Source organism: Diabrotica virgifera, chromosome 3, assembly GCF_917563875.1.
Source record: "Diabrotica virgifera virgifera chromosome 3, PGI_DIABVI_V3a".
Classification (NCBI taxonomy): domain Eukaryota; kingdom Metazoa; phylum Arthropoda; class Insecta; order Coleoptera; family Chrysomelidae; genus Diabrotica; species Diabrotica virgifera.
The window spans coordinates 146,136,765-146,158,576 of record NC_065445.1 but is presented as its reverse complement, the minus strand read 5'-3'; the positions used below and the strand labels follow the sequence as shown (position 1 = coordinate 146,158,576).

Below are 21,812 nucleotides of genomic sequence, written 5' to 3'. Positions count from 1 at the left end.
TATGGCTAAATTTGGATAATACTTTATTCATCCTTACAGATTATTTACATAATATAGGACATGTCAAAGTAAAGAATATAGACATTTAAAAAATAGAAAAGTTAAAGACTACCTATACAATATAAACATACACATAAACATAGAAACAACATACTAAGACATAAATTCCGAGACACTATAAAAACATGACTCAATGAGATAAGTCTTCAATTTATTCTTAAATATTCTAACATCATCTGCCTCACTTTTTATTTTGGATGGGAGCTGATTAAAAAACCTTATGCCGCTATATTCAGGGCTTTTTTCAAACATGGAAGTGTAATGTTTAGGAGCCCTAAAGAAATCTTTTTGTCTAGTACGATAATTGTGTACATCTGAATTTGATGTCAATGAATTAATATTAGCTTTTGTGTACAGAATACTTCTGTATATAAAAATTGAGGGAACAGTAAGTATTTGGTATTTTCTAAAATGGTCTCTACACGTATGTCCATATGGTAAATTAAAAATCAAGCGGATTATGCGTTTTTGGGCTATAAAAACTTTTGAGACATTTGTTGCACTGCCCCATAGAACAATATTGTATGACAAATGTGAATAGATGATAGCGTAATAAACATTAAGTATCTGTTCCGTTGTGAATAAGTATTTAAGTTGCAAAAGAGCATAATATCCAGAATTAATTTTCCAACATACATGATTAATATGTGCCTCCCAGCTCATATTACTGTTAAGATGTAGTCCTAAAAACTTTGTAGTATCAGATAAAGTGATAAAATCGTTGTCGACTTTGATAGAGAAATTTTCCTTAATTGGAGTTTTTATATAAAATTGCATACATACTCTTTTACTCGAATTTACTATTAAGGAGTTTTTTTCGCACCAAGACGTAAACTCATGGGCTAAGGTATTGAGTTTTAACCTCAATTCCTCAGCATTTTCTGCAGATGTCGCTAAAGTCGTGTCATCAGCATATAAAAAAATATTTTCTGTACTCATATATTTGGGCATATCATTGATATAACAAAGAAATAACAAAGGACCCAGTATTGATCCTTGTGGAACGCCAAGATCAACGTCATACAAATCTGATTGATATTGTCCGATTTTGACATACATCTGTCGACATTCTAGATATGATTGTAACCACTTTAAAAAATTACCTCGAAATCCAAGGCCGTTTAGTTTACAAATTGCTACATTTAAATTTATAGAGTCAAAAGCTTTAGTTAAATTAAAATAGAGGGCTCCAACAAACTTCTTCTGATCTAATGAATTATAAATGAATTTAAAAAATGTTGTTGATGCACTCTCAGTTGATTTACCCGGAAGAAACCCATTTTGATATGAACTTATTATGTTATATTTACAACTTACACAAGACAGTTGGTACGGTAATTGGTCTATAATTTTCTAACATAGTTTTGTTTCCTTTTTTAAATATTGGGGAAACTATACCAACTTTGAAATCAGTGGGAAAAACACCCATCTCCACAGATTTATTTATTAAATCAGTTCGGTTGAATAATGTATACGCTCATATGTTTAACTAGCTTTGTGGAAATGCAATCAATACCCACTGAATTTACATTTTTTAAGGATGAAACAGCTTCAGCAACATCGCTGTAGTCTATAGGATAGAAGTAGAATGTTTGGCCAACATTTAAAGTCGTATAGTTTTTAAATTGTGAATCCCCATATTTGGTATTTAATGCATTTTTTGAAAATGATGTAAAGAATACGCCGAAAGCATTTGCCATCTCTTTTTTATCGTTTATAAAACTTCCTGAGTGCTCGATTTTTTCTATGTTGTTATACTGTCCTTTTTTTCCAGTTTGTATATTAACTGTTTTCCAAATAAATTTTTGCTTTTGATGGTTATTTTTGTTATGAAAAACATTCTGGAACCAGTGCTTTTTTGCTTCTTGAATTTTATGAGTATATTTCTTTTTGTCTTCTTTATATTTTAATTGTACATCAGGGTCTGTCGAATTTTTTGTCAACCAGAAAAGGTTTTTTAAATCAACTCCCATCTTCAAGATTTCTTTAGAGATCCAGTTATTATTATTATTTTGACCTAATTTTTTTACAACCATAGGACAACATATTTCAATATGATATAATAGAATATTTACAAAATCAGTATAAGCAGAATCAATATTGTCGAGATTTTCATAAACACCCTTAAAATCCTCAAGATTCAACCTTGTTTGCAATGTTGATATATTTGGTTCAGACAAATTTCTAAATGTTATAGTATCAGTAATGTCATTTGTGTGGTGATTTGCTTTTGAAATTACATTTGGTATTATAAGTTCCAATCCACTATGATCTCCAATATGAAAATCTCTAACTGTTTCCTCATATGGTAGGGGATAATTTGTAATAAAATAGTCAATTTTAGATTTTGTTGTTCTGCCGTTTTTATCTGTAAAAATCCTAGAAGGTTATAAGTTTTGGCAAGTTAAATTAAAACTTTCAATAATATCATTCAGTAAAGACTTTTCCCGAGACACACTCAAATAATTAATATTAAAATCACCACTTACAATAACATACTTAAAATGATCATAACAATAGTTTAACGCTAAAAATAATTTGTTCATGAAAATCTCTACATCACCACTGGGTGCTCTATATATGTTTATCAAACAGTATGTACTTACATTTAAATTGAAGGTTATACAACAACACTCGAAATTAACTTCTTCTGCTAAACTATTTAAATACTTTAATGCTCACCACGGTATGTGGGGGCCAATTGCACACGACAGAAATGGTAGAACATTAGTGGAGGCCATGGATTATTGTGAAATAATTACATTAGGAACACCAACAAGAATATCCCCAACTAGTAATCATTCAGCCGTTGACTTAGCTCTAACATCTCCCTTCTTAGCCGACCTTATAGCTTGGTCAGTAGATTCAGATTCATTAGGTTCAGATCACTACCCAATCAATATAGAAATTCAAATCAATCCCTCCTCCTTTGTCATCAACCCATCAACAAAATGGAATGACTCTCGTGCTGACTGGTCTGTTTTTGGAAATATTTTTGAATTAGAAATTAGTGAGCTCAATAATTTAGATAGAAATTCAAATTCAGTAGACAAAATCGAATTTTTCCTCAATGCAATCACGATCGCAGCATCAAAATCTATGCCTATTAAGAAATCTTTCACACCTTCTGTACCAAGACCTTATTGGTGGGATGAGGAATGTTCTGCGATTGTTAAAAAACGAAAAGAAGCTCTCAGCGAGTTTAAAAAACAAGGTAATTTTATCAATTATCTACAATATCAAAACATTTCTGCTAATGTCAAACGTACGTTCAAACTTAAACAAGAAAACAGTTGGAAAATATTTTTGAATAAATTAAATAAAAATACTCCTCTGACTGAGATATGGAACACTGTAAGATCTATTTGCAATAAACACCATCAAAAAAGAAATTAATTATATTTAATTACATTATAATTACATAATTAATTACATAATTACATTAAATGACGGAACACCAACAAGAATATCCCAAACTAGTAATCATTCAGCCGTTGACTTAACTCTAACATCTCCCTTCTTAGCCGACCGTATAGCTTGGTCAGTAGATTCAGATTCATTAGGTTCAGATCACTATCCAATCAATATATAAATTCAAATCAATCCCTCCTCCTTTGTCATCAACCCATCAACAAAATGGAATGACTCTCGTGCTGACTGGTCTGTTTTTGGAAATATTTTTGAATTAGAAATTAGTGAGCTCAATAATTCAGATAGAAATTCAAATTCAGTAGACAAAATCGAATTTTTCCTCAATGCAATCACGATCGCAGCATCGAAATCTATGCCTATTAAGAAATCTTTCACACCTTCTGTACCAAGACCTTATTGGTGGGATGAGGAATGTTCTGCGATTGTTAAAAAACGAAAAGAAGCTCTCAGCGAGTTTAAAAACAAGGTAATTTTATCAATTATCTACAATATCAAAACATTTCTGCTAATGTCAAACGTACGTTCAAACTTAAACAAGAAAACAGTTGGAAAATATTTTTGAATAAATTAAATAAAAACACTCCTCTGACTGAGATATGGAACACTGTAAGATCTATTTGCAATAAACACCATCAAAAAAGAAAACCACAATTAGACGAAAGCCTTATTCAAAAAGTTCTTGATACATTGGCTCCTTCGTCTGCTGCAGGCCCAATTTTTAACGACAACATTAATCAATTTCACTTCCATCAAGACTCAGACACCCTTTCAAAAAATTTTAGCTTTTCGGAATTAGAATTAGCCTTAAAAAAATCAAAAAATACTGCACCTGGACTTGACGGGTTCACTTATACGATAATAAATAAATTGCCTGAAAGTGGTAAACTTCTTCTATTAGAAATTTTTAATGATTGGTGGTTGAAACAAAAGTATTCAAATAGTCTTAAAAATATAATTGTGTGTCTTCTAGCGAAACCTAAGAAACCACCTGACTTACCTTCGTCCTACAGACCTATTTCATTGTTATCGTGCATTACAAAAACTTTCGAAAGGCTTATAAAATTTAGACTCGAACATTTTGTCGAAAACAGATCAATTTTACCAAAAAATCAGTATGGATTTCGTAGAGGTATAGGTACAATTGATGCAATCTCCCATTTAGTTACAGATGCTCAATTGTGTCTATCAAAAAATAATTACATATTGTGTCTTTTTGTGGATCTTAAAGGGGCTTATGATGTGGTAGATTTGGAAATATTATATTCAAAAATGGTAACGTTTGGTATCAATAAAAGAGTCTCTATAAATATTTTAAATTTGTTTGCTAATAGAAAAATATTTTTGCGAGATAGTCATAACGTTTTACATGGTCCAAGAGTACTTTACAACGGGCTTCCGCAAGGCTCTATTTTAAGTCCCCTTTTGTTTAACTTATACACTGCAGACTTGCATGATTTGATGAGCGATGACATACAAATTATTCAATACGCGGACGATTTATGCATTTATGTCACCCATAATACCTACGATCGCTGCATGATAGACTTAAGACGTACTTTTGACAGGTTACAAAACTGGTTCGACGATATGGGTTTTAGTGTTTCACCAGAAAAGACAGCTGTGATGTGTTTCACAAGGCACAGATATCAGTTAGTCGATAATTTCTCTATAGGTAAGTACACTATTCCTATCGTAAAAGAATATAAATATTTAGGTATAATTATAGATAGTAAACTTCTATGGACCAGTCACATTAAGTATGTCAAACAAAGATGTGAAAAGGGAATTAATCTTCTGCGCTTCCTCTCCAAACAGAGCTGGGGCGCGGATCAACAAATTTCTTTAATGTTCTACAAGTCTTATATTCGCTCGATTTTGGATTATGGGTGTACTCTCTATGGCCCTACCTCCAATACGAACCAACTTACTCTTGATCGAATACAATATAGAGCTCTGAAAATATGTTTGGGAGCCATGGCATCTTCACCAAATCATGCCATTCTGGCAGAGTCTCAAGAACTTCCTCTTAGTTTTCGAAGACAGTTTTTAGCAAATAAAAGTCTATTAAAATATAAATGTTACAACAGTGATTTGATCGCAAAAATTAACTTTCTTGTAATTGAGAATTTGACAAATCATTATTGGAAAAAGAAAAACTCTCCTCCTTTGGCAGATGCATTTATTGATACAAACTTATTTCAAAATGATATTGTTAAACTTAATAAAATACCATTGTATTCATACAGTTTCGATTCTATAGTTGACAAACCTATCACCATATTCTCTCGGTATTCAGATTGTAATATCTTAAACCAAGCCATGATAAAATCCATTGTGAATGGTCTCGGGTCGAACTTAACTAAAATATATACAGATGGGTCAAAAACGGAGCTAAATACAGGTTCGGCATTTTTTGTTTCAAACATAAATCATATTGAAAAGTACAGAATCTCAAATTATTGTTCCATTTTTACCGCCGAGTCCTTTGCTATTGAAAAGGCACTAAAATGGTGTGCAACTCAAACATGCATGAATGTGGCAATAATTTCAGACTCAAAATCCGCATTACAAGCTATTAGCGGTCACCCAATAAACCAATTCCGAAATGCCTTAATTTTGAACATTAAAAAATTAATTATGGATCTTAAACAAAATGATGTAACTGTTTCGTTTATTTGGACGAAAGGACATTGCGGAGTCGAAGGTAATGAAATTGTGGATATAGCCGCAAAAAGTAGTCACAGTTGCCACCATATTGACAAAGTATTTAATTTAAAAGATTTGAATAATGCTCTCAAACCTTATATCAGAAGGAAATGGGAAACTGATTACAAAAGAATTGCAAATAAATCTACAAACCATTATTTGAGAATTCACCCGACACTTCCAAAAAACATTCCTCATTTCACCTTTAATTATAATAGAGCACACATGTCAGTATTGACTCGTTTAAAATTGAACCATGCTCGCTTTCCATCTCACTTATATAAAATTGGAATACTTAACTCTCCTGTCTGTAGTTGTGACAATATATCCATTGGTGATCTAAATCACATATTTCTAGAATGTTCTCTGAACTCTCAATCTTCTTCAATTCTGTATCAAGAACTAATTCATCACGAGTGTCCATTGCCACTAAATATTACAGCTCTCCTTTGTTCCTCAGATAAAGCGGTACTAGATAAAAAATAGCGGTATAGTTTTAGAAATAGACAATATGAAATCATTTAATGTAATTAAGAATTTACATGTTTTGTGGCAAATAGATTTTGTCTGATGCCAGGTTCTCTCTCTCACACACACACACAACTTTTTTTTAATGAAACACCCAGTATATTTTTTGTAAATTGAAAGAACGGTCATTCATCTATACAGCGATATAAAGTTTTTTTAAAATCGGTTGTCAAATGACTGAGTAATTAATTTTTAAAATGAGAGATGCAATGTGGAAATCACATAACAGAATATCAGTTTGCTTAGTTATTTTAATCATGTTATTTAGTTATGTGATTTCCACGTTGCATCTCTCATTTTAAAAATTAATTACTCAGTCATTTAACAACCAATTTTAAAAAATTTAATATCGCTGGATAGGCGAAGGACCGTTCTTTCAAATTACAAAAAAATATACTGGGTGTTTCATTAAAAAAAGTCAACAACGTTTTTTTTCAAAAATCCGCCATTTTTTTCGTAATTGAAAGCGATATAAAAATTCAATCCATTCAAACAAAACTTTTTTCTAAAAAAAAAATGTTTCAGCGAAAACCGCATATTTTTATCTTAAGCCGTTTAGGCAATTAAAATGGGGAGAAAATGTAAGTGGACATCCGGTATAATATAAAAATGTGCAATGTAAAATATTGATAAATGAATGTATAAATTATAGTACATTGGTTTATTTGCAAATAAATAATAATTATGTATTTGAATTATTGTTGGGGATCAGTGGCGGATCCAGAGGGGGGGGGGTCACGAATAATGACCCTCCCCCCAAACGAAAATAAATATCAATTCAATAAGCCTAAAAAAAAAGAAAACCCGAGAGCTGTCAAACAAAACAAAATTTAGACTCATCCAAAAAATAATAATTGAAAACCCGCTTAGGCTAGGGGTGGTAACACTAAGTGAATCAGTTATTTATGAAACATACCCAAGTCACCCATTTCTAGAAATTGACATTGTGACAGAAAACCAATGTTTACACATACATCATTTTCTGATGAAACATTAAATACTATTACATGTCCTTCACTAACGGACCGTATTTCAGTCAGTTTATTTATGAAAGATATTAAGTCGCCGACTAAATAAGGTTTTTTTTATTTTATTGTTGACAGCATCAACCACTTAAGGCGGCTGCACAATTGCCCGGGAACGGGAACGAGAACGGAAACGGGAACGGGAAAAAAGTTAACCTCTATGTAAATTAATGTTGTAGATGCACAATAACTGAGAACGAGAAGCTGTCCGGTAACGGGAACGGGAAAGTTGACCATGTTTCAACTTTCTCGTTCCCGTTGTATTCCCGGAACCAATCAGAAGGCAGTATTAAAAATACTGTCAAATGCCCAATAAAAAATTGTTATTATAAGTGTGTGATCAAGTTTTATTGACAATTTTTATACATTTTGCATTAAAATAAATGACGAACGACGAGTGATTTCTTTATTGGAAAAATGTCCTCATCCGTATGATTGATGTAGATCATAATACGTGTACTTATATGGTAACTAGATACAATAATAATATAAATATTTGAATGATATGCTTTTTATCTTTATGCTGACAAACCTTTTGCGATTGCACACATATTTTGCGATTGTGTAAATTAGTTCCAAGATTATAAAAAACGAAAATATTATAAAAGCTTGTCATCAAATAAATCCATATTTTTAGAGTTCACAGACATGTTCTTTTAATAAAATTAGAAAAAGATCGTTCCACAAAATTTATTTTGAGAAGAAAAATAATTAATAGCACAAGTGACAGTGACACAAAACAGCTGTTTACCATTTAATTGTGAATCTGCTGATACTTTCAGTTTCCGTTCTCGTTCCCGTTCCCGGTCAATTGTGCAGCCGCCTTTAGGGTTATTACCTGTACCACAGAATAAATAACAACACAGAAGCGAATCTGACTGTCGTTTCCATTTATTTTGTAGGGACCGAAATATTTGACCTTGTGCACCAGTTACAGAATAGAACTTGATGTTCTAAGGAATAGACCATTCCAAATTAGGTAATATTTTTGACAAGTAGTTATTAATTAAATATGAAATATAAAATTTAACTATAAAATATAAATACAATATAAAATAAAACATATATAAATATAAAATTTAACTATAAACAAATGTCACGTCAGTCGCAAAAGTGGCGTTGCACCAGTTACGTTAACACATGAGCATGAAAATTGTATTAAAGTTTTCGTCAGGAGTTTCGCTTCTGTGTGGTTATTTATTCTGTGCCTGTACTATCATAGATACATGGTTACTTAAATCTAATAGCATTTTGATTATTACATAAGTTCACATTTAGGTAACAGTAACATAATTTACAAGAATGGGGTTTACAAAATGTTAACAGTGGTTATAGTTTGTTTAAAACATTAATGTCTTTCAAATAATTAAACAAATGTGTAAGCTTACAGTGTGGTCCTAAGACTGCTTTTATACTGATAGGTATTAAGTGTATTTGTCTTTCACTAATGTATTTGGGACACTCTATTATGTGTTACGTTGATGTCGCAATTACACAGGTCACAAATAGGGCGATTTGATTTAGAGATTATGTATTTTTACTACAAAAACGTTATTACGTAGGTCAAAATTTTTGACGTAAGAGAACTGTCAAAACATTAGAATGTGACTTTTCATTATTGCCATGATTATTATAAACATGGCAATAATGAAAAGTCACATTCTAATGTTTTGACAGTTCTCTTACGTAAACTGGGACTGAAATGTAAACAGTTAGTGATACCATGTTCAGGAACGGACCCTAAGGTTTTTTTGTTTCTTTTATAAAATTTAAATTTTATGACTTACTACGTTTCATAAATAACTGATTCAAGTTACCTTGGATCATAGAAAAGTAACTAAATCAGCCTCAAGATCCGCCACTGTTGGGGATAATAGTTGGGGATAATACAGGGTGTTCCGGACAATAGTGCGTTCCTAACGATTGAAACCTATTTTGACTCATAAAGGACTCCAAAATGCCATATTGCAAAATTGATTTCGACTCCAATATGATACAATTGTTGACAGTGAACGCGGACCCTTATGTAGGTCTTTTTGAAGTTATACTTATTTAGGCGCGATTGAGAGTAAAATTTCATAATACTGCGCGTATGCGCACACAGACAGTATGGCGTTTAGTTGCTATCTTTCAAGTTACGTATAAATATATCAGTGCAAGAAAAGGTGTGAAAAGAATATATCAGTGTTTTTAGTAAATATATTTATTATAATTTTTGTGTCTTTGGATTTGTCTTCCTTAGGAGTAAGATGAGTATTATTAAAACATTTTATTGTATATTTATTATCTTGTCTGTTTGTTACCGTGAATTGTCATTAGGTACGTCCGAACAGAGATCGAGAGGTCTTGAGTTCGAATCCGGGGAAATCCTATACTTTTTTTATTTTTTTGAAAGCGGTAAGCACAAAATTAGTTTGGTGTTTAAAAAAAATTAAAACAAGCTGTTTAAAGTCTATTTATTTTTAAGAAATCATATAATAGAAGTATAACTTTTACGTGCGTACAAAGTACACACACATTCTTTTTATTTCTGTTATATTTATGTACTAGCGTCCTTTCAAAACGTCATCCTAGAAGTATTGCAATTTTGGATAGAATCTAACCTTTGACGTACATATACATTTGTTTGCTCAACTATTAGACTTAAAAGTTTATTAGAAAAAGTTCACTAAAATTTTTACATCACAATCACTCATATCAATTTGTGTAAACTTGTGTCATTCCGAAAATGTAAAAACAGGAGGATCTTCATTTAAATCGGTCTTTACTTATTCGCTACGTGCAAGTACTTGGAGGGGATACGAGAAACGATCGTGCGCGAATAGCGGAGAAATTTTATAACTTTCTTAGCATATTACTTAAATAATTCATATTGTCAATTGAAATTATCATATTGACATCTTTTATACTCACTGTCATTGTCAAATCGGGCATTAATATTGCTCCACCATATTGATATGATATGCAATTATTAAAGTGAATTTAATTAATTGTAGGTATTTTACTTGTAATACTGCATTTTAATAATTAATTTTATTTACTACATACAATTGTTTACCTTTTAATAACATAACCTTACTCTTACTTTTTTCTTATTCTTTTTTTGGGCTATGGCTTTGACAATTATCCAGAAACCAGGATAATATAATTGGCCAATATAATTAAAAGTGCTAAAAATGTTGCTGAGCTATGAAACCAGGTGTCGCTCTTCCGAACTTACACGGTCCCAATAGACCATTCCAGGGTGACGTCATTTGACAGCGACTGATGGGCAAAATATTGTAAACAAACTAGGTTAAGTTTAGAAAACCATTGTTTAATTTAAGAATATGATTAAAATACCAGCGTTTTGTTCAGTTTAAAAGTGTTCCAGTAAAGGTAAAAGAGATAAAGTAAGTTTTTTATAATACCAGAATCATTTAAAGACCGAAATGTTTTAAATCACTATAATCACAATACACTGTAAACAGAACGACGATATGGGCCAAGAAAACTGATTTTCTGATTATACCGGGTTTTTGCATCCCCTACGAGGGTGTCCTATATCCAATATTTGAAATTTTTGTAGTTAAAACCACAGATTTTTTTATAATAAAACGAGAAAATAGCAAAAATAACACCAGAAACACAATTTTTGCCCCTCAGCAACGGTGTCGAAAGTCACGTGACCTGGAATGGTCAATAGTAGATAAGGACAGTATGCTAAATTTGCAGTTACTCGAGCGTTATGGAGACCTATTGGGTTGTGAAGATTAGGTCCTAAAACCAAAAAAGTGAAGTTTTTTATTAAGTGGGGACTTTCCATTTTTTAATTTAATTTTCCGTTTCCAACAATCGTTTTTTTCGATTATAGTGCCATCTATCCATAATTAGAAAAAATGTCTCAGATAAAAGTTACTTATTTTTACGTAAAGAATTCAAATCTGCAGTAAAAAAATGCGGGCTCCTATTTAAGATTTTAAAGTAACCCCTACCCCACCCCACCTCAGTGGGGGTCCTGTTTGGAGGCATTCGACAGATTTTTTAAAAATGTTGAATACGTGTATTTTGCAGTTTTTCGATCTGATGTTCATTTCGCGAAATATCGCAGGGTTTGTATTTAAAATTTTAAATTTACCCCCTACCCCTCTCCATGGGGGTCGTGTTTGGTATCATTCGATAGATTTTTGAAAAACATTGAACACGTATTTTGTAGTTTTTCGATCTGACATTCATTTCGCGAAATATTCGCTTTTTTTTTGTAAAACTTTGTGACTTACACCCATTTTCTTACGCCCCGCTCAAATCGTGAGATTTTTGCGGGGATTTTTACACTGTTTTGCATGCACTTAACTTACCTTATCTTAATCTGACGATTTCGAGTTTTTCTAATGATAGATTTTTTTTCGGACCCCCCCTTAACGAACTCCCCTGTGGTAGAGGTACAGTTACAGGGTACACTGTTTCTCCCCATGTGCTAATCGGACGCGCTCGAGTAACTGCAAAAATGCCCGCTTGGCCTCCCCTACCATTAGTTTAACAACTGTGTTAGTTAATTTTGGACTCTGGGATTGAATCTTCCAATAAGCCTCTGGTACTGAATGGGTTAAGTAATTTAGAACACAATTTTGAAAAATATAATCATTAAATCTTAATTGAGTTTACAAAAAATTATTTACAATAATGGATTATGAATTTGTATATTTAGGAGGACTTGGCAACAGCATACGGCAATACCTTTTGAAAACAGGTTGAGATATTTTGAGGGAAAGGTACTGAGGAGAATTTACTGAGTGGTGAATGGTGTTTAGTGCAGCCGATATGTAAAACAATTGTGCATTTAATGATAGAAGCATATAATTTGGACCACATATAAAGGTTTAAAATTAGATATGAGGCCATCTCAGATTTTCGCTTTTACAAAAATGGCGGGCATTCAAAATGGCGACTATACATATGTGACTAATAGCAGTGGCGCACCCAGAATTTTCCTCTGGGGGGGGTTGGCTTGGACACCATATTTTTTTGTATTGTGTTTGTGAAAGACAAGTTACATTTTCTATTCTTTGTATATTTTTTATATGCCCTGGGAGGGGTTTTAACCCCCAAAACCTCCCTCTGAGTGCGCCACTGCTAATAGCACAATAACTTTTGAACGAGACGTTCGATTTCAACCAAATTTGGTATATAGGTTCTTTTTTTTAATGTATAAGATCGAGGTCTTGAACAGGAAGAGTCGGTTTACCAAAAGTTGTGCTTTTCCTGGTTTTATGTAAAAATATGCTGTTTTTTTTTCAATTCTTTCATCCTGTATATATTAGTTTTTCATAAAGTTAATACCGCCATTGAAAAGACCGTAAAAATATTTTTTAGGAAATATTTTGAATTTTTTAATTATGTTAATTACCATTTAATAAATGCATAACGTATCTTCACATGTACCTATGTGCGGCAGATTCGTGCAAATATTATAAGAATTATTGTGCATTGCATTTACTGGTAGAAGCATATAACTTGAACCACATATACTACATATATAAAGGTTCAAATTTAGATATAAGGCAATCTCAGATTTTGCCTTTTACAAAAATTGAGGGCATTCAAAATGGCGACTAAACTTATATGTGACTAACAGCACGATAACTTTTGAACGAAAAGTCCGATTTCAGCCAAATTTGGCATCAATGTTTGATGACTAAGATCGAGGTCTTGAACCGGAAGAATAGGTTTACCTGAAGTTGTGTTTTTACTGTTTTTTTTTTGTAAAAATATGTTGCTTGTTTTTTCACTTCTTTCACCCTGTATATATTATTTTTTCAAAAACGTAAAACCGGCATTGAAAAGACCGTAAACATATTTTTTAGGAAATATTTTGAACTTTTTAGTTATGTTAATTACCATTTAATAAATGTATAAAGTATCTTCACATGTACTATGTGCGGCAGATTTATTTTGAATGCCGCCATTTTTGTAAAAGACAAAATCTGAGATGGCCTCATATCTAAATTTGAACCTTTGGATGTGTAGTATGTGTGGTCTAAATTATATGCTTCTACCATTAAATGCACAATAATTCTTATACTATTTGCACGAATCTGCCGCATAGGTTCATAGGTACATGTGAAGATACGTTATGCATTTATTAATTAGTAATTAATATAACTAAAGAGTTCAAAATATTTCTTAAAAAATATTTTTACGCTCTTTTTAACGCCGGTATTACCTTTTTAAAAATTAATATATACAAGGTGAAAGAACTGAAAAAATAAACAACATATTTTTACATTAAAAATCAGGAAAAACACAATTTCTGGTAAACCGATTCTTCTGGTTTAAGACCTCGAACTTAAACATTAAAAAAATAACCTATATACCAAATTTGGTTGACATCCGAGTTTTCGTTCAAAAGTTATCGTGGCCATTTTGAATGCCCGCCATTTTTGTAAAAGGCAAAATCTGAGATGGCCTTATATCTAAATTTGAACATTTGTATGTGTAGTATATGTGGTCCAAATTATATACCATTAAATGCACAATAATTCTTATAATATTTGCACGAGTCTGCCGCACATAGGTACATGTGAAGATGTTATTCATTTATTAAATGTTAATTAACATAACTAAAAAGTTCAAAATATTTCCTAAAAAATATTTTTACGCTCTTTTCAATGCCGGTATTACCTTTTTGAAAAATTAATATACAGGGTGTCCAGAAACTCTACCGACAAACGAAGACAGGAGATTCTTCAGATAATTTTAAGTTAATTTAACCCAATTCACTTAGTTCGAAAATGCTTCCTAAGGGAGCTAGAGCTCTTTGAAGATGGCGTCTTGTAATTAGTTTTTCTTAAATACCTCCAGAACGCTTCCATTTAGAAAAACAAAAGTTGGTACGCGTATTTATCTTCAAGATATAAATCTAATCCATCCATTACAAATTTCTAGTAGCGATCATAGGCGTCCGTTTTGGGTAGGGCAACGGTTATTTTATCACATAACTTTTTTATCTTTAACTTTTATGCATTTCTGACACTGGATTATTAAATTATGGAGTATTCTAGTACTAAAAGGTACTCTTGTTTTAAATCTGTAGGACACACCGTTTTCTCGAAAAATCGATTTGAAAATTTTTCGCTCTTTGAATTAAAAAATTTTTTTTCAAAAAAAAAACTGTTTAGAAAGACCAAAACTGGTACATTTATTTATATTCCAGAGATAAATCGATTTCATTAATTGCGAATTTCTAGTACTGGTCATAGGCGTCCGTTTTGGGTAAGTCAACAGTTATTTTATAGCATAACTTTTTTATCTTGAATTTTTGAGCATTTTTGACACTAGATTATTAAATTATGAGGTATTCGAGTACTAAAAGTTACTCTTACTTTATGTTGGTAAAATACTTCGTTTTTTGTTGAAAAGTTCTTTTCATTTTTTTTTCAAATTCCAAAAATGAAAAATTTCAAATCGATTTTTCTAGAAAACGGTGTGTCCTACCGACTTAAAGCAAGAGTACCTTTTAGTACTAGAATACCTCACAATTTAATAATACGGTGTCAAAAATGCATAAAAGTTAAGAACAAAAAAGTTATGCGTTAAAATACCCGTTGCTCTACCCAAAACGGACGCCCATAACCGGTACTAGAATTTTGCGATAGATGGAATCGATTCATCTCTGAAAACTAAATATGCATACCAATTTTCGTTTTTCTAAATCTAAGCGTTCTGGAGGTATTTAAGAAAAACTAATTTCATGACGCCATCTTCAAAGAGCTCTAGCTCCCTTAAGAAGCATTTTCGGACTAGGTGAATTGGGTTAAATTGTCTTAAAATTATCTGAGGAATCTCCTGTCATCGTTTGTCGGTAAAGTTTCTGGACACCCTGTATACAAGGTGAAAGAATTGAAAAAATAACATTACTTTTACATAAAAAATCAGGAAAAACACAACTTCTGGTAAACCGATTCTTCCGGTTCAAGAGCTCCATCTTATATACCAAAAAAAGAATCCATATATAGCAAATTTGGTTGAAGTCGGACTTTTCGTTCAAAAGTTATTGTGCTATTAGTCACATATGTATCGTCGCCATTTTGAATGCCCGCCATTCTTGTAAAAGGTAAAATCTGACATGGCCCTCGTATCTAAATTTGAACCTTTATATGTGTAGTATATGTGGTCCAAATTATATGCTTCTATCATTAAATGCACAATTCTTATAATATTTGCACGAATCTGCCGCAGTAGTTGGTGTGTGGAACTGTACCGGGTATATCAGGATCCAGGTATCACCAACCACATTACAATATGTCGTCTGAGGTGGCTAGCACACAAGGGCGGATCCAGGACCGATTTTCGGGAGGAAGAGCATGGGCTTTTTGGGGTACGGGAGGCTGGGGGAAGAGCAGGATTTTTAAAAGAATGGCAGAATTGGCAGAATTTTCGGTAGAATTTTTAAAAATTAGGGTTAAAATGGTGAGTTTTCAGGCACTTTTCACACACTTTTGAGTGCCATATACATTCAAAATTTATCGTTATTAAAATATTATTAAAGTCAGTACCGATTCCTACACATTTCTTCGGATCTGCAGTTCTCTCAAACATAATACTATTTATCCAAAGGCTCTTCCTGTCAGACGTTGTTTTTCCCCTCTTTCTTGATTTTCATTAAGTATTTTTAAGTTCTCATAAGCTTCAATGAACTTACAATGTCTTCAGGAATATTGTTATTGTGTTTGTATCTCTTTAGAGAAAACTGTTCCACGTGGGATACGTCGGTCGTTTCGTCAAATATGCAGAGTAATAATTTGAACTTTGAACCTGATTCATTATTTGTTCAATTATTTCTTTACCACAAGACGTGTATGTTGCCTCGGAAGATGCTGTGGAGAGGTGGTGTTGTTTAACACCTTGGCTGCGTTACGGGATAAATAGACCTCGTACGTCACTAACGGTTGGCTGCGTCGACTGTGTCGTAACGCACGGTGGTAAGTGGGGTATACGTAGTGTGACCAACTCCAATTCAGTCGAATTCGGGACAAGGCAGAAAAAAATACCTGAAATCCGGGACTTTGCCATGAAAATCGGGCCATCTTTTTTAAATATAGAACTTTAATACTATCTTTTATTGATTATTTAACATTTTTATGTTGACAATAATATTTTTGATGGGATTATGTTACAATTGGTTTGTCCACAGTTTTAGTTTTGGTAGTAGTATAATACCACTGACGGTTTTTTTTTCAAGAATACGATGTAACAATGAACATCAAGAAGACAAAATTTATGAGAATATCTAAAATGCAAAGAAATAACGAGAATCTCCTCATGAACGGAACCAATGTTGAACGCATAGACCAATATGCATATCTTGGAACAATGATCAACTCCACAAATGATTACTTCCAGGAAATTAAAATTAGAGTAGAAAAGGCTAGAGCTAAATAGAAGCTTGAATGCGGCATCAATGAAAAAACTGGAGTTGTGGGTGTATAGAAGAAGTCTAAAAATATCATGGACAGAACACGTCACAAACGAAGAGGTTCTGAGAAAGATGAATAAAGAAATGGAAGTTTTAAATACAATCAAAAAGAGAAAATTTGAATATCTCGTACATATTACACGTGGAGAGAGATACAACTTGCTCCAACTCATTATGCAGGGAAAGATTCAAGGAAAAAGAAGCATAGGGAGACGCAGAATATCGTTACTGCGCAACCTGAGAGAATGGCAGACCAGAGATGGCAGTTGAAGAAGAAGAAGATAATACCACGATATAAAATGCATGCGTTTTGGATGTGGTATTAGTATTACACTCTAGAAATTTTCAACTTTTTTTCGTCGCACCAATTCAATTTGATATGATTTCTTAGAAGAATAACATTCAAAATTTCAAAATAGAATTTTACCAAAACGTTGAAAATTCGGATGGCCCGGAAGCCTTGTGCGGGACGCCGGGACACGACTTCATAATTCGGGCCATGTCCCGGATTTTTCGGGCTAGTTGGTCACACTAGGTATACGGGACATCTATGATACGCCTCGTAACGCACCTAACATAAGTTTATAAATATCTCTAAACGCAGCCAACGTGTTAAAAGAGTCTCATCTTCTGATGCGATTTTAAACCTTAACAATTCCCTGAAATTTAGACTCTACTATTGGTCGTAGTCTTTCTCTTTTTTTCTTGTATCTGTTTAGACCTCCGAGAGTCTATCTGGTTAATGACTGACTTGTGTGGGTTGCTATAGGTTTCGGGACTTACAGGTTTTGTCCCATTCTCAGGCCAGAATAAGAGATAAACTAAAAACATTAATTTGAACTGCCAATATTTAAATTTACATTTTTTTAAATTCTCGGAAAGGGACCATGTAATGCGGATGAAGTAAAATGGTCCAGCAAAAAATATGGTAAGTACGTAGTTGGCGGAGAAACACTACGGATAACGAAGACTGGATGAAAATTATTAATGAAGCTAGGCCCTCCTAGGGTTTAAAGGAAGAATGACGATGATAGACAGGCATGTTAAAAACCTAATCTGATGTATCCGATTCCTCATCTTTAAGTAATTCTACAATTCTAAACTGTAACTTAGTTCTCTTTCCAGCGGGCAATTTACGTAAACCTTCTCCCAACAGCTGCAAAAAATCATCAACGCCGTCAGTTGAAGATGCATTGTTATCAGTTTTTAACTTTTTTTTAACACTGCCTATATCTCTTCGACTAGATCCACATAGGGCAACAGTTTCAAACCCATCCAAAAATTTCATTTGATGGTAATACGAAAACGATCTCCTCTCTTTTATATAGTTTTCTCTAAGATTAAACCACATATTAGTAAGAAAACTTATCGAATATTTTTTCTTAAATACACGATAGATCTGCTCCCACAGATTTTCAATCTCCATTTTGGTCGAGTGAATTGATAAGTCCCAGAGAGGTCTTCTAGGTAAAACTTCAGCAATAAGAAGTTCTTCTAAGTCAGGACCTTCGTCTCCAAACGTAAATGGTTCTTCAATTTCTAAAATTAAAATGGGTAACATTTCATTACTACTTTGTACACAAATACAAAAACATCTGAATGGTTGCATCGAACAATTTTAAGAGGAAAAAATCTAACATTCTTTAATTATTTAACATCAATTTAAACTGGACAAATTTATCGAACCTGGAATAAATAAATGTATAACTAAAACAAGCAAATAAATAAATAGAGGATGGCAATGTGGCAAACTGTAAAAAAAACGGGAAACGTTAAAAAATTGATTAAAAAAACAAAATTTAGAATTTTAAAAATTTTTACAATAGAGGTGCTTTCCGCAACGACTTAAAAACAAAATATACCTCAAAATATAGATAGAGGTCATATTAAATATAGTCTAGTACTAAAAGCATTTTGCAGAGGGTCGCCCGGTAAAAAGTAAAAAAAAACGGAAAACACATCCTTGATCGAGGCCCATGCTGGGCCCCTTACATCGTCGGGCCCTTTACATCGTCGGGCCCCTTACATCGTCGGGCCCCTTACACCGTCGGACCCCGGTAAAATCTACCGGCTCTACCGCCCTCTTGGTGAGCCTGCTCAGAGCAACATTAAATGAAAAATGGGACTATTTTAAAATTAAGAATATTCTTTTAAAGAAATGCATCACAAAAGCAGCAAATGCAGCAATCCAGCAAAAGAAATTTAGAAGAAAAACCAATCATAAGAATTTGGACAGAATGCCATAAAAGAAAAGCATGGTGTACGTGAATACTCTCCACAACAATACACAATAAGCTAGATTAAATTATGTAGAAAGACGTAATAAACCAAAAGATATTGCCAGAAAGGCACATTAGGAGCCTTGGAATAGATTTATATCCAATATTGGAATCGAATAGCAATGCTAGTTACTAGTTAATGTCCGTGATGTAAGGTTCTATACTCTGGACAAAGCAACCCGCGTGGGAAGAGTCCTGGGATGCCTGATGTTAAATCAAGGAATATTTTAAACATCATGCTAATTTTAACCCGAGAGCAGTCACGCCGTTAAAAAAAAATCTAACATTTTATCTTTTTTCGTGATAACTTGACGAAAAATTTTGCGACATAACTTTCCACTCGTAAGTGCCTCGAGGAAGGGTGTAGTAGTGTGTAGGTATTTTTTTTCTTCTTCTCCTTTTTGTGGAATTTATGACTTTGGTGAGAACCAATTAGCTTCAATAATTGTTATAAATAATATGTCTGACATAACAAGTAAATAAAAATACTATAGAATTAAAATTTGCTGTAAATTCGTATTGTTAGATAAAATCTAACGTGCTACCGATTACGTAAAAGAAAAGAGCGCGACTGTTCCCGGGTTAATACAATAATGTTAACTTTTAAAACTATATTAAAATATCTGAAGGGGTTTTACCCACATACCTTGGTGGCTCTGGCATGTACTGTAACGTGTAAAAAGCACTGATTATGGAACTGTTATTCCGAAAACGTTCAATGATGTAGTGTAGAATGTAGATGTAGATGTGAGTAATTTTAAGAAAATATGCCTTTTGAAAACGGATTTTAGTAATTTTTGGCGATTTATGGTATACAGCCAGTTGCAGGAATTTAATTTCCTCGTGAATCCTAAAAGTGCTTGCGCTAATCATGTTATCAAAAATTATACTTAAGCTTTTGCAAATTTTGCTAATGTTTATGGGACACTCACATTTAAATATTTAATATTTAAACCTTAAAGTTGTTCTATGCAACTATTCATAAAAAAAATGAAATAAATAACAAAAAAGTGACAAAAACTTAAAAATAACGGGTTTAGTTTCAGGTATAATTAGCATCATCATAATAGGGAACTTGCACATTTTTTTTATTACATAATAATGTTCAGTTTTGTATAAAAATGAGATTTCCAAAATTTCACGCTTCAAAATCTCATAATAACTTAGAAGTACAAATTTAAAGTCTTCGGTATTTTAAAGTAGTTCGAACGGCCCGTGACGTCACCTAGTTTTACATTACTTATTATTATGGTTATATTTCGCTGTGTCTAGGTAAACGCTAACGTGTACGCAAATAAAAAAGTTAGGTACATACACGCGAATTAAACTTCATCAAGCCAGTGACGTCATTATTTAACGTACGCAGTGACTGTATATTTTGGTAAATACATGCTATTTTGATATGTTTAGTGTTTGTTTGATTTGTTTGATAGAAAAATATTTGTTAAGGGAAGGGAAGCAGAACTATTCAGATGTTTCAAACTTAATTGTAATAAATCAATGTATATAATAAAAGTATGTATATATTTAGGTTAGCAAAATAAATATATGTATTTAGTTGACATGACACGTACAAAATATTGCTAAAATAATTTTTATACGTAAGTTAATTATTATAATCAACTATTCTAAATGGGAAATGAGCCACAATTTAACTAAAAAAAGATTTTATTAACGTTTCGACATCCAAATCGGATGTCATTGTCAAAATACAAAAATTAGTCAGATTAAATAAATTATTAGAAAAAATTTTTTACTAAGCAAGAACATTTTTGTTTAATTTAATAATATTTTGTATTTTGACAACGACGTCCGATTTAGACGTTGAAACGTTAATAACATCATTTTTTTAGTTAAATTGTGGCTTAGTTCCCATTTAGAATATCTAGTTGATTACAAAAATGCCACAAGGAAATAGCTTCATAACAAGTTAATTATTATTGTGAAAGCTTTAGGTATTCCTTTTATTTTAATTTTGGACGGTAATACTAAATATTGTATATACTAAATTGTAACATATTGTACTATATTGTAATACTAAATACTTATTTCACTTATAACTAAAAAATATATATATTAATTTATAGTATCTTAACTTTTTCATACTCTTTTAAAATGTTGTTAAACTCATTAAAACAACTAAATAATTGTCCACACTGCATAGTTAATTTAAAAACAAACACTAAACAAATAAAAAATAAGAAATCTCTTTATGGTAGGGGAGCAAAGTATGCTAAATGTGCAGTCACTCGAGCGCTTTGGAGACCTAGTGGGTTGTGAAGAGTAGGTCCTAAAACCAAAAAAAGTTAAGTAATATTTTCCATTTTA

General features: G+C 32.3%; 1 protein-coding gene across 2 annotated transcripts in view; it reads right to left on the bottom strand.

Annotated features, from left to right (window-relative positions):
- LOC114339637 (sex-lethal homolog) overlaps positions 1-21,812 on the bottom strand; it is a 148,570-nt gene that overhangs the window by 89,361 nt on the left and 37,397 nt on the right. The window contains exon 5 of one of the 2 annotated variants that reach the window (XM_050646929.1): positions 12,354-18,744. The exons of the other annotated variant lie outside the window; for it this stretch is intronic. Coding sequence (XP_050502886.1) covers positions 18,257-18,744 — 488 coding nt within the window. The 3' untranslated portion in view covers positions 12,354-18,256. Of the gene's footprint in view, positions 1-12,353; positions 18,745-21,812 lie in introns of those variants that run through there. 2 annotated transcript variants of the gene reach the window in all.